The sequence below is a fragment of the Somniosus microcephalus genome, chromosome 27, assembly GCF_052327205.1.
Source record: "Somniosus microcephalus isolate GS21.2 chromosome 27, FLI_Smic_1.0, whole genome shotgun sequence".
NCBI classification, from domain to species: Eukaryota; Metazoa; Chordata; class Chondrichthyes; order Squaliformes; family Somniosidae; genus Somniosus; species Somniosus microcephalus.
Window position 1 is genome coordinate 24449419 of NC_141013.1, and position 19923 is coordinate 24469341.

Below are 19923 nucleotides of genomic sequence, written 5' to 3' on the forward strand. Positions count from 1 at the left end.
CTCCCAATGTTCAATTGAAGGAAACTCTGTTTCACCCAAAACGTGATGTTGGACACAGAATCTGGCAGCAGACATTGTGGAGTTGAGGGAAGATGGGGACAGGGAGAGCTGGCTGTCCACAGCATACATTTTAAAACCATCCCCCGGCCTACAGATGATGTCACTGAGGGGCAAAATGTAAATGAAAAAAGGAGGGGCCAATGATGGAACCGTTCAATGGTACTTTTGGAGATGCGCTGGCTGCATTGGGACAGGTAGGAGTGGAACCATATAAGGGCAGGTCCATGGAGGTGGACACCCAAGAAAAGGTAGTGGAGGAGGATGGCATAATCGCCCATGCTGAACATCACAGAGAGACCAAGGAGGACAAGAGACAAGGAGCACAGTCGCAGAGAATACCATTAGTGACTTTGACCAGGACCGTGTTGTGAGCACAGCAGAATCCTGACTGAAAGGATTCAAACATGTAGCTGTGGGAAAAGGGGAGCATGGAGTTCGGAGGCAATGACACATTTCGAGATCTTCAAAAGGTGGGGAGGTTGGGGGTGGGCGGTAATTGAGAGGAGAGAGGGGCTGAAGGCAGACTTTGAGGATAAGGTGATGATGGCCATTTTATAGGAACATAGCAACAGGAGTTGGCCATTTAGCCCTTTGGGCCTGTGCCGCCATTCAATAAGACCATGGCTGATCTGTACCTTAACTCCATTTACCCACTGTAGCTCCAGACCCCGTGTTGCCCTTACCTAAAATCTATCAGTCTCAGTCTTGAAAGCTCCAATTGTCCCAGCATCCTCAACCTCTTGGGGGGAGAGAATTCCAGCTTTTTACTAACCTTTGTGGGGTTTTTTATTCATTCATGGGATGTGGGCGTCGCTGGCAAGGCCAGCAATTATTGCCCATTCCTAATTGCCCTTGAGAAGGTGGTGGTGAGCCGCCATCTTGAACCGCTGCAGTCCGTGTGGTAAAGGTACTCCAACAATGCTGTTGGTAGGGAGTTCCAGGATTTTGACCCAGCGGCGATGAAAGATCGGCGATATACTTCTAAGTCAGGATGGTGTGTGACTTGGAGGGGAACTTGGAGGTGGCGGTGTTCCCATGCGCCTGCTGCCCTTGTCCTTCTAGGAGGTAGAGGTCGCGGGTTTGGGAGGTGCTGTCGAAGAATCGTGTGAAGTATGCTTCCTGATTTCCCTCTTCGATGACCTAGCTCTAATTTGAAGAGCAAGTCCCCTCACAATGAGTTAATGGTGATTCAGCACCATTACTGTAGGTTTTTTTCCTGACTTGCTGCTCAATGGTGCATGAGTTACAATGTATCGGAGCTCCAGGGCGATGGAGTTATTGATAAATCTTGTGAGGCTCCACTCCTGGCAAGCTGCCTCGCTCAACAGAAAGGTGGATTGGGAATCTGGGTGCCCAGATCGACATGCTGCATTCACATCGCCGCTCATTAATCACTTTGTTAAGCGAGACTCTGGGCTGGGAACTAAATTTACCCTTATATGTAAACCTGCGCCAAAAAGCCAGGAGAAAGTCATTGGCCCAGAAATTAGTGTCCCAACGCGCGAGTAAGCACCGTGTACTCACGCGTGGGACTGATGGAATTGCCGGTTTTCTGCATGCACAGCGCATGCGCGGGAAACCGGCATTTCCGATCCTCTGAGCCAAGGGGTTCAGAGGTTGAACGCGTGCGCGTTGAACTTCCTTTTTTTTCCCCAGGTTTGCCCGTGCGTGAAGGCCTCCACTTTTTACACTTTAAAAAAGCAGACGTAAGGACTTAATTTTAAAAGGTAAGTGGTCTATTAATTAAAATTAGAATTTTTTTCCCACAGGTTTATTATTTTTAAAGACTTTACAGTAAGGTAAGTGTATTTTTAGACCCGATTTTTTATAAAATTATTTTTTTCAAAAATTTAAATTATTGTTTAAAATAGTTATTTAAATTATTTATAGTTCATTTAAATAGTGTGATTTTTTTAAAAGTTTTATTTGAAGTTTAAGTACTGTTTTGGGCGCCCAGAGTTTTCCTGAGTTTAACAGTTCTTACTGTCAAACTCATGAATGAACTTTTGCATCCTCCGATTGGTTGCCCAGTGCTCACGTGATCCCAGCCGACGCATCGCACTAAGTACGCCGCTGGATCACGCAAGCACAGCGTGCCGGGAGCTGGACCGGGCCACTGACAGGAAATCCACGCAGGCCCAGGCTTCAACTGCCGGCGCGCTAGGTAAGCGTAGGTCGGGGGCTTGCACCCGCGGGAAGCCCCCGACACCAATTTCTGGGCCATTAACTGTTATTTAGCGCACAGTTAGTGTGTGAAAAGTTTTCGGAACAGAAATGCGAATCAAATCCAGCAGGTGGCACCTGTCTCCCACAAAGCTGAGCACTGTTGCTAACTGAAGTGCATCCATTCGATTCACCATCATCTTAATGAGGTGCTTCAGTGCTGAGCTATCTGTCACTTCTCCCATAGCCTTTTTTTTGTGGCTACTGGTGCAGATCCAAATTAGCATCAACGTTACAGCCCATCTGTCTCCATAATGTTGAGCCAGGTATGACAAGACATTTCAGCTGGAGAATGTCGATGCTCCATTTACCCCACCCACTAGATTGGTAGGTCTTTATCTGCCGGTGCCCCCAATTAAACGCCTTGTAGCTATAAACAGTTTGCTATCGCTTACTCCGTGATTGGAGAATGGGCGTGGAAGCGCATTTAAAAGAAATCAGCTTTAATGCAATAATCTTAAAAAAGTCATTACTGTAATTCTTCAATTATAATGCCCTCCCATGTAGATTATGACTCATCTGGACTTTGGGCTTTGGTGGCGTGCAGGTGTACACTGGCTGCAAGTTCCAGGTCAATGCAGCTAAACTGCAAACTCTTTACACTTGCAGCCATTTAACAAACAAGTGTGTCAACATAAAAACTAAAAATGCTGGCAACACTCAGCAGGTCAGGCAGCATCTGTGGAGAGAGAAACAGAGTTAACGTTTCAGGTCGATGACACTTCCTCAGAACTGAAACGTTAACTCTGTTTCTCTCTCCACAGATGCTGCCTGACCTGCTGAGTATTTCCAGCATTTTGTGTTTTTATTTCAGATTTCCAGAATCTGCAGTATTTTGCTTTTGTATGTGTGTCAACATGTCTGAATCTCTTGCAAATGATTTTCATGTGAGTATCCATGAACTAAAAGCACATTCTCTTCTGTACAATATTTGGAGGAGGGGAAGATGCATCTTATACTCAAACATTTATGGTATGTTATCTAATACAATTATGTCACAACTGTAACAACAGAATAAACAACAGTGTGCAGTTACGAGGCTGTAAATGAACACTCATTTCATTACTGATGGAGCAGTTCTGATACAATCACCTGGCCTTTTTTTTTAATGAAATCCAGTTCTCTTTAACTGTGGAACTTATTAAAAAATCTGAACATATTAAAAGCGTAGGTAAAACCCACCAAAAAAACCCTCACCCTGGATTTTCCTGGGAATTGAATCAATGGGGTAATTTTTTGACTTTGTGCGATAGTGTAAAAGGGATGATAGCGAGTCGGCAGCCTGTTTTACAGCTCTCCCGAATTTAAATTCCATTCAAATCAAATCGAGCTGCTGATTCACTATCACCTGTTCCACACTATCGCACAAAGTCAAAAAAAAAACCCGATGTCTTTTCTCAGGGATTAAGCTGTTTAATACTCTGCATGAAGTACAGCAGCCCCACCAGCAGGCACGTAGATGGTAAAATGATCAGAGGCATTATGAGCTCGCAGGCAGTGTTGCTATACCGACTTACCTTCATTTCAGTTGTGAGCTGTTGTACTCTCTCCTTCATCTCATTGAACTCACCAAACATTCGCAGTCTGACTTTCTCCAGTGATTGTCGCACCTGAATAGAAAGCAAACAAGCAACTTGTGACAGAATTCTACCTAAACTGAGCGCCACTCTCTAAGCCAACCACCCATTCTTCACAGTAACTGGCTTTATATACCTGCCATTTTCTCGCAGCCTTTTCCCAAATGTTTCTTTAATAATTTGTGGATAAACCTAAGGTGTGAGAATCAGGGTTAAAATGTTCTAGCTGTATCTCCAACTCATACACCCTGTGAGCGCAACTTCCTGCTGGGATTGTGGGATCACCCCTATTTTTTTTTTTTAATTCATTTCTGGGATGTGGGCGTCGCTGGCAAGGCCAGCATTTATTGCCCATCCCTAGTTGCCCTTGAGAAGGTGGTGGTGAGCTGCCTTCTTGAACCACTGCAGTCCGTGTGGTGAACGCACTCCCACAGTGCTGTTAGGGAGGGAGTTCCAGGATTTTGACCCAGTGGTGATGAAGGATCGGCGATATACTTCCAAGTCAGGATGGTGTGTGACTTGATGGGGAACTTGGAGGTGGTGGTGTTCCCATGCACCTGCTGCCCTTGTCCTTCTAGGCGGAAGAGGTCGCGGATTTGGGAGGTGCTGCCGAAGAACCCTTGGCCAGTTGCTGCAGTGCATCTTGTAGATGGTACACACTGCAGCCACGGTACGCTGGTGATGGAGGGAGTGAATGTTTAAGGTGGTGGATGGGGTGCCAATCAAGCGGGCTGCTTTGTCCTGGATGGTATCGAGCTTCTTGAGTGTTGTTGGAGCTGCACTCATCCAGGCAAGTGGAGAGTATTCCATCACTCTCCTGACATGTGCCTTGTAGATGGTGGAAAGGCTTTGGGGAGTCAGGAGGTGAGACACTTGCCGCAGAATATCCAGCCTCTGACCTGCTCTTGTTGCCACAGTATTTATGTGGCTAGTCAAGTTAAGTTTCTGGTCAATGGTAACCCCCAGGATGTTGATAGTGGGGGATTCGGCAATGGGAATGCCGTTGAATATCAAGGAGCAGTAGTTAGACGCTCGCTTGTTGGAGATAGTCACTGCATGGCATTTGTGTGGCGCGAATGTTACCTGCCACTTATCAGCCCAAGCCTGAATGTCGTTCAGGTCTTGCTGCATGCAGGCAGGGACTGCTTCATTATCTGAGGAGTTGTGAATGGCACTGAACACTATGCAATCATCAGCGAACATCCCCACTTCTGACCTTTTGATGGAGGGCAGGGCATTGATGGAAGCAGCTGAAGATGGCTGTGCCTAGGACACTGCCCTGAGGAACCTCTGCAGCGATGTCCTGGGACTGTGATGACTGACCTCCAACCACCACAACCATGCCCCTATTAGCTGGTGTATGAATATCCCAATTGGATATCTCCACACCAATTCACAAACATGTTACAATGACTTCATAACCCTGATTTCCAGGTCCATTGCGTCCAGAAAAAAACTTCCCATTTAAGGAAACTCAATGGGAAGAAGTCATTGAACCTCCTGCAATATATCTCACATCAGTTGTAAAACCAACACCACCAAAAACACATTAACTGGCCATTCATCTCATTGCTGTGACCAAAATGGCTGTTGTTGTTCATCAACATAACAATCGCGGCTGTATTTCAAAATAATTCATTAAATGTGAAAGTCCTTTGGGATGTTAATGAGAGAGCGGATAAGGTGCTCTGTAAATACAAGCTCTTTCTTATGTAATGGTCATTGTGTAGAATATAGCCAGCTTTAGCCCATTTCCTCCCTATACACCTGACTTTCAATTTTCCATCTATATTTCAGTGTCACTAAAGAAAGGAGAAAGAACATGCATTTACATAGCACCTTTCATAACCTCAGGACGCCCCAAACTGTTTTACAGCCAATTAAATACTTTTGAAGTGTAGTCACTGTTGTGATGGAGGAAACGCGGCAGCCAATTTGCGCACAGCAAGCTCCCACAAACAGCAATAAGGTAAACAAATAGCACTCGGACCAAGAGTGTTATATCATTGTAGGTTTGATAGAATTTTCCCTTTTCAAAACCCCTCTTTCTACTTCCACTGACGCACTTCAGCCAGGTGTACTGGGTGGTCCTGACTACAGATGCCCATCACACTGGGAGTGACCAACCTGCTTTGAGGGGAAGGTAACACCAGATTGTCCTCACTGAGCTGAAGAACTGCTGTCGTGTAACTCTTCATCCAGTGGCCTGGCTATAAACTGGTGGAACTGACTCATGGTCGAGCAGCGCATCGCTACATAACTCAGGATGGGGTCTGAAGTGCAATCTCACTTGGGTCCCTTTTGAAATTTTATAGGTCTCAACAAACGGAACAAGAAAATGCCCATCAGTCAAGCAAACTGAGTGTTGTCAGGGAACATTAACTATCTCACCTCCTTAATGTAGATCATTTCCTCTTTAAGCTGGTTAATTGACCATTCATACACAACCACCTCCGCCTTATTTGCATCAGCTCGCTGCACCACGCCGTACACCCTACTCTGAGGAGACGCCTCTGAACCCAAGCCATTGGAAAGATGCTGCAAAAAAAGACACGGCATTTAGTTACTTCATCATTTTAGGTCACGCAGGGAAAGATTTATTGTGTGTGCAACAACGCCATAAATTAATTCATTATAAATGTGTTTATGATTTCCCTACCCAGATGATATCTCCCCCATGTGTTTTCACTGCATCGTTACCTGTGAGGGCACATTAGACTGATAGAGTTCCAAGAGCAAAGGAATAGCAGAGGAGATAACAGACTACGACACCTCAATAATTAGGTCGTGTGTTTTCACAATAACTTACATTACTACAGCACCTTCAAATGGAGCAAAAGCTGAGGATCAAAGTAGAGTTGGAGCAAGAGAGAAATTAAGGGAGGAGATTGAAGGAATGCTTGAAGAAGTAGGTTTTAAGAATACCTTTGAAGATGGGAGAGAATTCCCAAGCCACAAAGCTTTAGAAAGGGAGGTCAAGCATATGGAGCATGATGACTGAAGGCTCTTCTCCAGATGATAAAGAGGGAGGGAAAGATGGTACTGTAAATAAGAATGAGAGTTGGAAGAGCAGTGGATGTGAACAGAGACTGGAGGCTGAAGGAGGTTGCAGAGGTCGGGAGGGGGGAGGGATTTGTAAATGATTTTGAAGTTGATACACTGATGGATTGGGAGTTAATGAAGGTCGGCAAGTGACAGGCTGAATGAGTGAGTTGGATTTCATATGAGATAGAATGCATATGATGGAGTTCTGGTTCTGGATGCATTGGAGTTAATGCAGGGTGGAACTTGGTAGGCAAGTGAGCAAGACATTGAAAAGGGCAGTAGTGGGTGGGCGGTGAGGGATGGAGATGAAAATATGCAAAATGCTGGAATAGTTCTCAAAACCTTAAACGTTGAAATATATAGTGTAGCATTCTGATACACAATCATTTCATGCTTGGTGACGGGTGGAAGAGATTTATAATGATCGGCAGGAAGAGATAAGAAATGGGAGAGTCGCAGCACATCTACCCAATGCAAGGGAGAGGCAGAGCAAACTGGAGGGACATGCCAACATTGTTTTGAACAGAAGGACATGTATGTCTTTTATTCACCACAGTCACTAACCAGTACCGGTGGTTCTGTGCTGTTACTTTCAGGATGGCGATATCCATTGCGTTTCCTACTATTTCCTGTGTTTGTGTTCTCTTCCTGGAACAAGAAAGCAGTTTGACTGAGATGTTAAACAATTTGAAAACAGATTGGTTAACTTCAAATATCATTTGTCCTTTTCTCCTTTCAAAACCAGATATGAACCAAAAGGAAGACTCCCAATGTAAAATATCAAAGTGGAGCGAGACCATCAAATATTATAAACGGCATACATATATCTTTATTATATATTTATTTCAGCACTCCAAAGTAAAAAAACAAATGCATATTTGCTGTTACCAGAATAAGTGAGAGTCTACTCTAAATTCTCATATTGTGTAATAGAAATTAAATGTACTGGCCAGTGACTGTGCTTGTCTTATTATGCAGGTGATTTCCGCAAAAGGCTCTTGTTGGAGGAGTTAACAATACAAACTTTGTAACACTTATAACCATCCCACTTTATGACATATTCCATTTACTACCATAAACTTTAAATAGCTGATATATTTGTTTATATATTTCAGCCAATGCATGCCCTAATGAAGTCTGATGGCCGTCAGTTTGTCCACTAGGTAGGTTAAAGTGAGTCATATACCTGAAATGATCAAACTATCGAAGCTATTTCAAAACTCTTGCAAAACACAAGCTTATTTTGGACTCTGCCCCTCCTGCAATGAAACACTTCTCCCCTACAAGTTCACAAGGCCCTTGCATTAGATTAAAGGTGAGTAGGTGGATCAGGGGAACAGTGGGATCTTTTGAAAAACCCTGCAGACCAACAGCTTCCTTTTTGGACCCATCCACCTTAGTAAACACAGAGTGATGGTACAGTGTTGGTGTTTGAAAATGCTGGTGGAGGTCGGGATTTGTTAGAAAGTTGCTTAATCCATTTGATTGGTTTGTTTTGTGGTAGTTGCAGGCTCCTCATTGGCAGCTTTGAAAAAAAAGAACGATTTGATTGGTAGGTTTATCTGAGCGTTGGTAATTTTATATCTTATTACATTTTAGCAATTTGGCATGTTTGATTAAATGGTTAATTGAACCAAATTGTGTGCAAGTGTGATGGGAACATTGCGTGTGTAATGCTGCAAGTTGTGACAGGCAATACAGACAAGCGCCCAATGCAAGACTTTTAAGAGTCAGTTTTGCACTATTGTCCACTAATTTTAATGAGTTGAAAAGCACGGTTTAGGGGCACGTTTTATCCTGACTGGCTTTGCCAGGAGCACTGAAAGCAAAAGGCTATTCCTACAGTGCAGCAATGTTCTGGTGTGAGCTGGAAAGTGGGCTAACTCGGTATTTTTATCCCCTTCTGATTTTCTTCTGCTCCTGGACACACTTACCACGGTTGGACTATAGTTCCACAGGCACGGGACATCCTCCACATGTGAATCTACTCGGCGTCAGTCGGCTATTTGACTACAGGGTGCTTCACAGCGTCACTTGTAAATTTTCCAGCAAGGGTCACTGGATCAGGAGCAGGAGCCCCCCGTTAGATTTTTTTTATACCTAGCTCAAAGGCACTGAGGCCAACTGTGGTATCCTTAACATCACCCCAGCTATGATCAGCTAGCTCAACATAACCAGGAGACCAAACCTGAGATGGACCTGTTTTGCGTGGCTTAGTTCCACAGTGAACAGTACTGCGGAACTAAGCCACGCAAAACAGGTCCATCTCAGGTTGGAATCATACCTACCACAAAGGAAGTTGGCTGTGGTTGTTACATAGATACATAGAAGATAGGAGCAGGAGTAGGCCATTCGGCCCTTCGTGCCTGCTCCGCCATTCGATGAGATCATGGCTGATCTTTTAATTCAGTATCCCGTCCCCGCCTTCTCTCCGTAACCCTTAACCCCTTTTGCCCGTAGAAATATATCTAATTCCCTCTTAAATATATTTAATGAGCTGGCGTACACTGCCCTCTGTGGCAATGAGTTCCACAGGTTCACCACTCTCTGAGTGAAGAAATTCCCCCTCATCTCTGTCCTAAATGGTTTAGCCCTTATCCTTAAATTATGTCCTCTAGTTCTGTTCTCACCCGCCAAGGGAAACATTCCTTCTGCATCCAGTCTGTCTAGACCTGTCAGAATTTTATACACTTCTATGAGGTCCCCTCTCAATCTTCTAAACTCCAGTGTGTACATCCCTAAACTACATAGTCTCTCCTCATAGGTCATTCCCGCCATTCCTGGTATCAGCCTGGTGAATCGCCGCTGCACCCCCTCCATGGCAAGAACATCCTTCCTCAGATGAGGCGACCAAAACTGTACACAGTACTCGAGGTGTGGTCTCACCAGTGCCCTGTACAGCTGCAGCAAGGTATCCCTGTTCCTGTATTCTAACCCTTTTGCTATGAAGGCCAGCATACCGTTTGCCTTCTTGACCGCCTGTTGCACCTGCATGCTCGCCTTCAGTGACTGGTGTACAAGAACACCCAGGTCTCTCTGTACTTCCCCCTCTCCCAATCTATTGCCATTTAAATAATAATTTGCCCTCCCGTTCCTGCACCCAAGGTGGATAACTTCGCACTTGTCCACATTATAGTGCATCTGCCATTTATCCGCCCAATCGCCCAGTCTGTCCAAATCGCTCTGGAGCTTCCTGGTCTCTTCCTCTGAGCCCACCCCCCCTCCTAGTTTAGTGTCGTCTGCAAATTTGGAAATGCTGCATCCGACTCCCTGATCCAGGTCATTAATGTAAATTGTGAACAGCTGGGGGCCCAGGACAGATCCCTGTGGTACCCCACTTGTTACTGCCTGCCATTCAGAAAATGAGCCGTTTATTCCAACTCTCTGTTTTCTATCTGACAGCCAGTTCCCTATCCACGCCAAAACTTTCCCCTTTATCCCATGAGCCTCAATTTTCCATGCTAATCTTTTATGTGGGACCTTATCGAAGGCCTTTTGGAAGTCCAGGTACACCACATCTACTGGCTCTCCCCCATCTATTCTACCAGTTACTCCCTCAAAAAATTCCAATAGATTAGTCAAGCACGATTTACCCTTTGTAAATCCATGTTGACTCTGTCCTATCCTGTCCCCATTTGCTAAGTGCTCCGCTATTTCATCCTTAATGATGGACTCCAGCATTTTGCCCACAACTGATGTAAGGCTTACAGGTCTGTAATTACCTGCTTTTTCCCTACCCCCCTTTTTGAATAGTGGGGTAACGTTAGCTACCCTCCAATCCATCGGCACTGTTCCCGAGTCTAATGAATTCTGAAAAATCATCCTTAGTGCATCCGCTATCTCTAGGGCCACCTCCTTCAGTACCCTAGGATGCATGTTATCAGGCCCTGGGGATTTGTCCACCTTCAATCCCTTTAGCTTCCTTAACACCATATCCTTAGAGATATTGATTTGCGTCAGTTCCTCCTTTGCCAATGTCCCTATTTTTCCCGATATCCCAGGGAGGTTTTTTGTGTCTTCCTTCGTAAAGACTGACCCAAAGTATGCATTTAGTTGATCTGCCATTTCCTTATTTCCCATTATATATTCCCCCGTATCTGACTGCAATGGACCAACTTTGGTTTTCACCAGTCTTTTCCTTTTGATATACTTATAAAAGCTTTTGGAGTTAGTTTTTATATTTTCCGCCAGCTTGTTTTCGTAAGCTATTTTGCCCCTCTTGATTATGCCCTTTGCCCTCCTTTGCTCTATCTTAAACTGTTCCCAATCTTCCGCTCTGGCGCTTTTTTTGGCTATTTTATACGCCCTATCTTTGGATTTTATGCTGTCTCTAATTTCCCCTGTTATCCACGGTTGAGTCACCTTTTTAGATTTCCTTTTATGCCAGATTGGTATAAACAATTTTTGCAATTTTGTCATTCTATCTTTAAATGTTTGCCATTGTTTATCTACCTCCAGTCCTCCCAGGAACGTTGTCCAATCAGACCTACTCAGTTCCCGTCTCATGGCATCATAATTCCCCTTGTTTAAATTCAGGACCTTAGTCTCTGAGTCAATTTCTTCGCTCTCCATTTCGAGTGAGAAATCGATCATGTTATGATCGCTCTGACCCAAGGGTCCCCGTACAACAAGATTACTGATTAGTCCCTTCTCATTGCACAGTACCCAGTCCAATATAGCCTGTTCCCGAGTTGGTTCCTCGACATATTGATCCAGATAACCATCCCTCAAACACTCAAGGAATTCCTCCTCCTCATTATTTTTACTGATTAGGCTAGTCCAATCTATATGTAAGTTAAAGTCACCTATGATGACAGCTGTGCTCTTATTGCACGCTTCTCTAATTTCCCTCGTGATGCCCTCCCTAACCTCTATTTTACTATTTGGAGGCCTATATACCACTCCTATTAATGTTTTTCGCCCCTCGCTATTTCTTAGCTCCACCCATATAGATTCTGTATTAACTGAGTTAATATCCTTCCTTTCAATTGCATTTATCCCCTCTTTTACTAGCAATGCTACCCCTCCTCCCTTTCTTTTTTGTCGATCCTTCCTAAATACTGAATACCCCTGTATGTTAAGCTCCCAGCCCTGCTCACCCTGCAACCATGTTTCCGTAATCCCAATTAGGTCATAATTATTAACCTCTATTTCCACAGCTAATTCATCTACCTTGTTCCTGATGCTTCTCGCATTAAGGTATAAAACCCTCAGGCTTTTTTTATGCTCACATTTTTTATGAATTAGTTTGGCCCTTTGTTTTTTGTTCCTCACCCTTTTATCATTTATTTCTGTCTGCCTTTCACTTTCCTCTATTTCACTACATAGGTTTCTAGCCCCCTGCCATACTAGTTTAAATGCTCCCGAACTGCTTTATCAAAAATTACCCCGAGAACATCAGTTCCATCTCTGCACAGGTGTAGACCGTCCCTTTTGTATAGGTCACACCTACCACAAAACTGGTTCCAATGCCTCAAAAATTTAAAACCCTCCCTCTTACACCACTGCTCAAGCCACGTATTTAGCCTAACTATCCTGTTCTCTGTACTCTTACTAGCACGTGGCACTGGTAGTAATCCAGAGATTACTACCTTCGAGGTCCTACTTTTTAGCTTGGCTCCTAACTCCCGAAATTCTACTTGTAGGACCTCTTCCCTTTTTTTAGCTACGTCGTTGGTACCAACATGTATCACGACAACTGGCTGTTCCCCCTCTCCCTCCAGAATGTTCTGCACCCGCGCCGAGACATCCTTGACCCTTGCACCAGGGAGGCAACATACCATCCTGGAGTCTCGGTCGCGACCACAGAAACCCCTATCTATTCCCCTTACAATCGAATCCCCTATTACTATAGCCCTGCCACTCTTTTTCCCTCCCTTCTTTGCAACAGAGCCAGTCATGGTGCCATGAGCCTGGCTGCTGGTGCCTTCCCCCGATGTGTCACCCCCCCCGACAACAGTACCTAAGGCGGTGAACCTGTTGCTAAGGGAGACAACCCCAGGGGATTTCTGCACTACCTTCCTGCCCTTGCTCTGCCTTTTGGTCACCCATGTACTGTCTACGCTGGCCTTAACCTGCGGTGTGACCAACTCACTAAATGTGCTATCCACACCCCTCTCAGAATCGTGGATGCTCCAAAGTGAGTCCATCTGCAGCTCAAGGGCCGTCATGCGGTCCCACATGAGCTGCAGCTGGACACACTTCCTGCACACATAGTCGTCAGGGAGGTCATTCATCTCAATCACATGACATCACTGCAGGAGTTCCTCAGGGCAGTGTCCTAGGCCCAACCATCTTCAGCTGTTTCATCAATGACCTTCCCTCCATCATAAGGTCAGAAGTGGGGATGTTCGCTGATGATTGCACACTGTTCAGCACCATTCGAGACTCATCAGATACTGACGCAGTCCGTGTCCATATGCAGCAAGACCTGGACAACATTCAGACTTGGGCTGACAAGTGGCAAGTAACATTCGCACCACACAAGTGCCAGGCAATGACCATCTCCAACAAGCGAGACTCTAACCATCTCCCCTTGACATTCAATGGCATTACCATCGCTGAATCCCCCACTATCAACATCCTGGGGGTTACCATTGATCAGAAACTGAACTGGACCAGCCATATAAATACTGTGGCTACAAGAGCAGGCCAGAGGCTGGGAATTCTGCGGTGAGTGTCTCACCTCCTGACTCCCCAAAGCCTTTCCACCATCTACAAGCAACAAGTCAGGAGTGTGATGGAATACTCTCCACTTGCCTGGATGAGTGCAGCTCCAACAACACTCAAGAAGCTCGACACCATTCAGGATAAAGCAGCCCGCTTGATTGGCACTCCATCCACCACCTTCAACATTCACTCCCTCCACCACTGTGGCTGCGGTGTGTACCATCTACAAGATGCACTGCAGCAACTCGCCAAAGCTCCTTCAACAGCACCTTCCAAACCCGCGACCTCTACCACTTAGAAGGACAAGGGCAGCAGACACATGGGAACATCACCACCTACAAGTTCCCCTCCAAGCCACACACCATCCTGACTTGGACCTGTATCGCTGTTCCTTCACTGTCGCTGGGCCAAAATCCTGGAACTCCCTTCCTAACAGCATTGTGGGTGTACCTACACCATATGGACTGCAGCGGTTCAAGAAGGCAGCTCACCACCATCTTCTCAAGGGCAATTAGGGATGGGCACTAAATGCAGGCCTAGCCAGCGACACCCACATCCCATCAATGAATTTTAAAAAACTCACTAACTGAACCTTCAGCAGCGTTCCAGGTCTCGCTAGCTTTAACTTAGAGGTTTGCGGTTGGCCTACCAGATTTTTGTCCCATGATGTAACCTGCAGTAACTATGGTAGCTGCAGGAGGATTTGCATTGCAGATTAACAGCCTGAATTTGGCCATATAAACTACAGTGTGATAGAGTAATGAAATTCAAGTAGCTTTTAACACTTTCAGTGTTGCATTTTGAACTTCAACCTGCAGAAAGCCTGAAGATCACTTTGAAGACACGGCAGAAATTTATGAGCAACAGACGAAGACTTTGCACATCGCAAGTGTGTCATCGATAAAAACTGAACATCTTTTAGCCACTTCTTTTGGTTGATCTTCCGCTCGGCGTACGATGGACCCGGAAGTGCGCGAGCAACTTTCACCGTGTGGGGGCATGGGCCAGACCTCACCGCAGTGTCCGGGAGATTAATCTTTCATTCCGGGAGACTCTGGGACAAACCTGAAGGGTTGGCAACCCTACTGCTCCCCCAGGATCCATCCGTCTAGTCTTAAAATCCCACTAAATAATGAGCTGCAATAAGGTAAATGTGTGCGCATTTTACCAGGGTGCTTGGCATCCATCTGCATTGAAAGGAGCATCTTCTTATTCATAAATGCCATAGCAATCCTGAAAGAAGCCCGTATGGCCACATGGGCTCCATACTTGGGAACCCAGCCAACCTGAAAAAAGAGCAGAACCCTCCTTTGCAGCTAACTGACCTCCTTTGAATGGTATTTGGTGAAATAAAGGGAGGAAAAAGTAAAATGCTAAATTATGCTTCTAAAGCAACAAAAAAAAACACACCACAAAACAAAATGTAACAAAAGCAACACAAGTAAAATGAATTGGAACTCCCACCCACTCCGAAACCAGCTACACACGTTTAAGAAATTCAGCGCTGGAGGCCTGAAGTGACGTTGGAAGTTCACTCAGTTTCACAAGATGAAGAAGGTCAATCAGCCCATTGCTGCTCATCCATTCTGAATGACTTATCCAATTGGTTCTTAAATAATTCCAGGGTTTTTGCTTCCACTACTCTGTTTGGGAGTCCGTTCCAAGTGTTGATTCCTCTGTGTGTGAAGAATAATGTCCTGATATTTGCCCTGTACTCGTTTGAACCTGTAACTCCTTGTTCTACCCTCACAGTTCAATTTACTGTAAAATCGTTTTCCAGATTTACCTTTTCCATACCATTTACAATCTTCTATACCTCTCAGGTGTATCCTTTTAAGGTTGAAAAGCCCATGTTTTTCCAGTCCCTCCACATAGCTGAGGCCTCAAAGACTTGGGATCAGCCTGGTGGCTCTTCCATGCACCGCTTCCAATGCTTAAATATCCTCCTTGTGTCTTGGTGACTCGAACTGCTCACTGTACCCAAGGTGAGGTCTGACCGGAGCATTGTACTGTTTGATCACAACTTCCTCTGGCTTGTATTCGACTCTTTCAGCTATATAGATCAACATTCAATTGGCTTTGTTGATTGATGCTCTGGTTTTCAGTGATAATGAATTATTTCTGAAGCAAATCACAAAAAATACAGAGGAGGGAAGCCCTGCCCTTATTTCCATAATTTTCACATCCTTAACGAAGCCTGTGCATCTATAGGCACCAGTGCAGCTCAAATAGAAAGTAACAAGCCACGCATTCTCCACATACATTTGGGGTAATGATGAGTTCCTCATATTTTCTGCCCATCTTTCCCATCGCTCCCCCCTCCCCTCCACCCCACAACTCTCCCCCACCCTTGATGGAAAGCTTCCACTCTGGGTCCACTAGTGGCTCAGGAATGTTGATACGGTGCGAGATGTGACACTGAACCATACAGGTCAGGGAGATCGGAGATGTGGTCACTGGTCTGTGCCAAGTTAACTCACCTCACTAGTGGTAGCACCATATTTGACTTGGCAATCCTAACTGGAAAGGGGGGGGGGGGGAAATCAGCCGGGACCCGTGCTCCTTAAAGCTCCCAGTAACACCTGGTGGAATATGTGTGTGTGGACCTTAGGTAAGAACAGGATTGTGCCCTTTGATGGTTCCATGAAGGAATATCTGGTCAACACTCATGAGGTAAGCTCCTATGTAGAGTATGTCCATTTGGGTGCCAGCAACTATAGAACTGACCCCAGCATGAGTCACTGCCTTCAGGAGAACTGGGAAGAAAAAACACATAGTAATATCTATCCTAGCTTTTATCAAACCTGTTAAGCCTCTTTTCAGCTCTTGTTCCCCCTTTTGTCATTCCTTGACTAGAACCAGCTGTCAGTCCCATTCTGGACCTGCTCACAAGGGGATGCTCAAGAGCAATACAGATTAAAAATGATTCTTTAAATAAATACATCACATACCCAGTGAATTTGATTCACTTGGCGGTGTGTATAAATATAAAAACCCTAAATTAACCACTGTAACCAATAACAAAGAGATGTTTGTTTCGATTTCTGCTTTTACCAATCATGTATCACTAAAGTTGTTTTTAGAAGAGTCAGACCATTGAAACCAGCTACAGTGTCAGCTGTGGTTCAGTTGGTAGCACACTCGCCTCAGAGTCAGAAGGTTGTGGGTTCAAGTCCCACTCCAGGACTTGAGACCATAAAGCTAGGCTGACACTCCAGTGCAGTGCTGAGGGAGTGCTGCACTGTCGGAGGTGCTGTTTTTCGGATGAGACGTTAAACCGAGGCCCAGTCTGCTCTCTCAGGTGGACATAAAGGATCCCATGGCACTATTTCGAAGAAGAGCAGAGGCCAATATTTATCCCTCAACCAACATAACAAAAACAGATTATCTAGTCATTATCACATTGCTATTTGTGGGAGCTTGCTGTGTGCAAATTGGCTGCTGCATTTCCCATATTACAACAGTGACTCCACTTCATAAAGTACTTCATTGGCTGTAAAACGCTTGAGACGTCCGGTGGTCGTGAAAGGCGCTATATAAATGCAAGTCTTTCCTTCTTTCAAATGTTACCTCGTACCTTTTCCTCAAAGCCTACCTCATAATTTATCTCAAAACCTACCTCATACTGTACCTCAAAAACTACCTCATACCGTACCTCAAAACCTACCTCATACCGTACCGCAAAACCTACCTCATACCATACCTCAAAACCTACCTCATACCGTACCTCATACCATACCTCAGAAACTACCTCATACCGTACCTCAAAACCTACCTCATACCGTACCTCAAAACCTACCTCATACCGTACCTCAAAACCTACCTCATACCCTACATCCTACAGTACCTCAAAAACTACTTCATACTGTACCTCAAAAACTACCTCAGAAACTATCTCAAGCCTCACTTCAAACCTTACCTTGAACCTTATTTCCAACCTCATCGTGTACCTGACTTAGCATCTTGCCTCAAATCTTACCTTACAACTTACCTCAAATGCTATCTCTTACCTTACTTCGAAAGTTACTTTAAATCTTATCATGAACGATACCTCAGACCTTACCCTTGAAGCTTCCTGTACCAGCTGCATTACTTCCACCTATAATCTCATTGTCAACACTATCTGCACTGGCTCCTCCTTACCAGAGCTACCTTGCATTACTGAATGTCACCTTTACTGTTGCACTGTTAGTAATACTAACAAGAATAGAGGTTTATACAAGCTAAACTTTCCTCCCCTCAGGATGTAAGGAAGAGGTAAAAAGTGAATAGGCCTTTCTATCCTACATGTGCATTCACCCTGGAAAATTACTTTCCCACTTCCCCACATTGCTCTTCCTTCAAAGGTCATGTTATCCCACAACAGGGCAAGTGGTTGTTGAGTTTTAGTCTGCCTGCGTTATGAGTGGAAATATTTCCAGTACAAACACACAATGACCTTAAAATTAGACTGCCATATAGCCGTACAAACACTTTAAAACATTGTTATGACATTCCTCTGCCTGCTATTTTAACAGAGCCATTAACCATTTAAAACAAACGAGTTAACACCTCTGAAAATGGTGAACAAAGAAACTTCACACAAACACTAATATCTCACCGAGAAGTTTCAAGTCTAATAGAGCAACAGGAGGTGATGGGATTGTAGTTGTAGCAATTACAAAGCTGACATGAAAAGGCGTTGTAGCTTCTTCAGACTGGGGTGAGTGGAAAGGAGAAGTAACAAGAATAATTTATGATATAAACATTCTGAAATACGAGTGGCTTTGCCCATTGAAAGTCAAGATGAAGCGAATTTCCCTCATGCATTAGTGATGCTGTAGGTATAGGAATGGGAATCTGCAGCTCCTCGAGGTTATGAGCCATCATCGAGTGGTAGGAGGGTGTAGCTGCAGGAAAGACAGTGGGGGGAATTGTAACCCTCCACCCCTCCAACCCCCACAAGGGGAATTGTAACCCTCCACCCCTCCAACCCCCACAAGGGGAATTGTAACCTTCCCCCCCCTCCAACCCCCACAAGGGGAATTGTATCCTTCCCCCTCCCCAACCCCCACAAGGGGAATTGTATCCTTCCCCCTCCCCAACCCCCACAAGGGGAATTGTAACCTTCCCCCCCTCCAACCCCCACAAGGGGCTAGAGAGTTTCGGGGGGGGGGGGGGGAAAAGAGTGGAGTTAAATTGGAAAATGTACGAAACCCGACCCCAACCTGCCGCCAACGAGCCTGCTTCCCTTTCAACCGCGGCGGGTTTGGGGGGTTTCTGAATAACACGCTCTGGAGAGGCGGGTCAGTGATTATAATATGTAAATGAGGCTCAGTTCCTGATATTTTAGCAACGATTTAGATTTAACGCAGGCCAGCTGTGTTTCCCAGGGCTTGGGAATCCTGGCAGCTAAAGGGAGGCGGGAGCAGCCAGATCCAGCAGGTAAGTGCTTTCTGGAGCACTGCCTGTGGGCCAGGAGAAGGAGGAGTGTTTCCCGCCCACCCCACCCTGGGTCCTCAAGCGATCGCCACCCCCAAAATTGCAATGTTTCTCGGCCCCCCCCTCCCCCGGCAACCTGCGATGTTTCTGGTTGCCGGGGACCGTCCCCAACAGTCTCCGGCTGCGGCCTCCTACCACAGGCTTTCCCGGTCAGCCTGTCAATCGGGCCGTCTGCTGGGCAGGGAACGGAGTACAAGAATGATAATGAGGTCCTGCTGTTAAATTCGGCAGGAATTCACCTTTCTGCGATTTCCGGGTTTTCTTCCCGTAAACACACTCTCTCCCTGCCTCCCCGTAAATATTGGGGCCTGTGCGTCATAGAATGGCGATGCCCATAAAGGGGTGCATGGCATCCATAGCAAATTATAAGAACATAAGAAATAGGAGCAGGAGTAGGCCAATCGGCCCCTCGAGCCTGCTCCACCATTCAATAAGATCATGGCTGATCTGATCCTAACCTCAAATCTTCTATCACTCTGCATCCACCTGAACCCATGTGATCTCCCGGGAGAGGCGAAAAACCAGATTTGGGAGAAAAAAATCTAGGAAATTCCTCTCCGACCCATCTAGGCGATCGAAATTCTTCCAGGAGATCACTCTGTCCCTATATTTTCTACAGTACTTACCTTCTGTAAAGGCGATCTCCACCCCAGCCAGGAACAGGAATAAAACCATCTCCTGAAATCTAACACAGAATTAGAACACAGTGGGAGCAGAACAAGGCTACACAGCCCCTGGGCCCACTCCACTACCCACAGGGCCATGACCATTCCGAACCTAGACTCATGTCCAATTTCCTGCCTGCTCCCCGTAACCCTTAATTCCCTTTACTTCTAGGAAACTATCTATTTCTGTTTTAAATTTATTT

At 45.4% G+C, this 19923-nt stretch overlaps 1 protein-coding gene across 1 annotated transcript in view; it reads right to left on the bottom strand.

Annotated features, from left to right (window-relative positions):
• The window catches only part of myzap (myocardial zonula adherens protein), an 81391-nt gene that overhangs the window by 31490 nt on the left and 29978 nt on the right, over positions 1 to 19923 (bottom strand). The window contains exons 3-5 of the mRNA XM_085968721.1: positions 7470 to 7553; positions 6252 to 6398; positions 3801 to 3893 (exon numbers count right to left, since the gene is read on the bottom strand). Coding sequence (XP_085824847.1) covers positions 3801 to 3893; positions 6252 to 6398; positions 7470 to 7553 — 324 coding nt within the window. The remainder of the gene's footprint in view (positions 1 to 3800; positions 3894 to 6251; positions 6399 to 7469; positions 7554 to 19923) is intronic.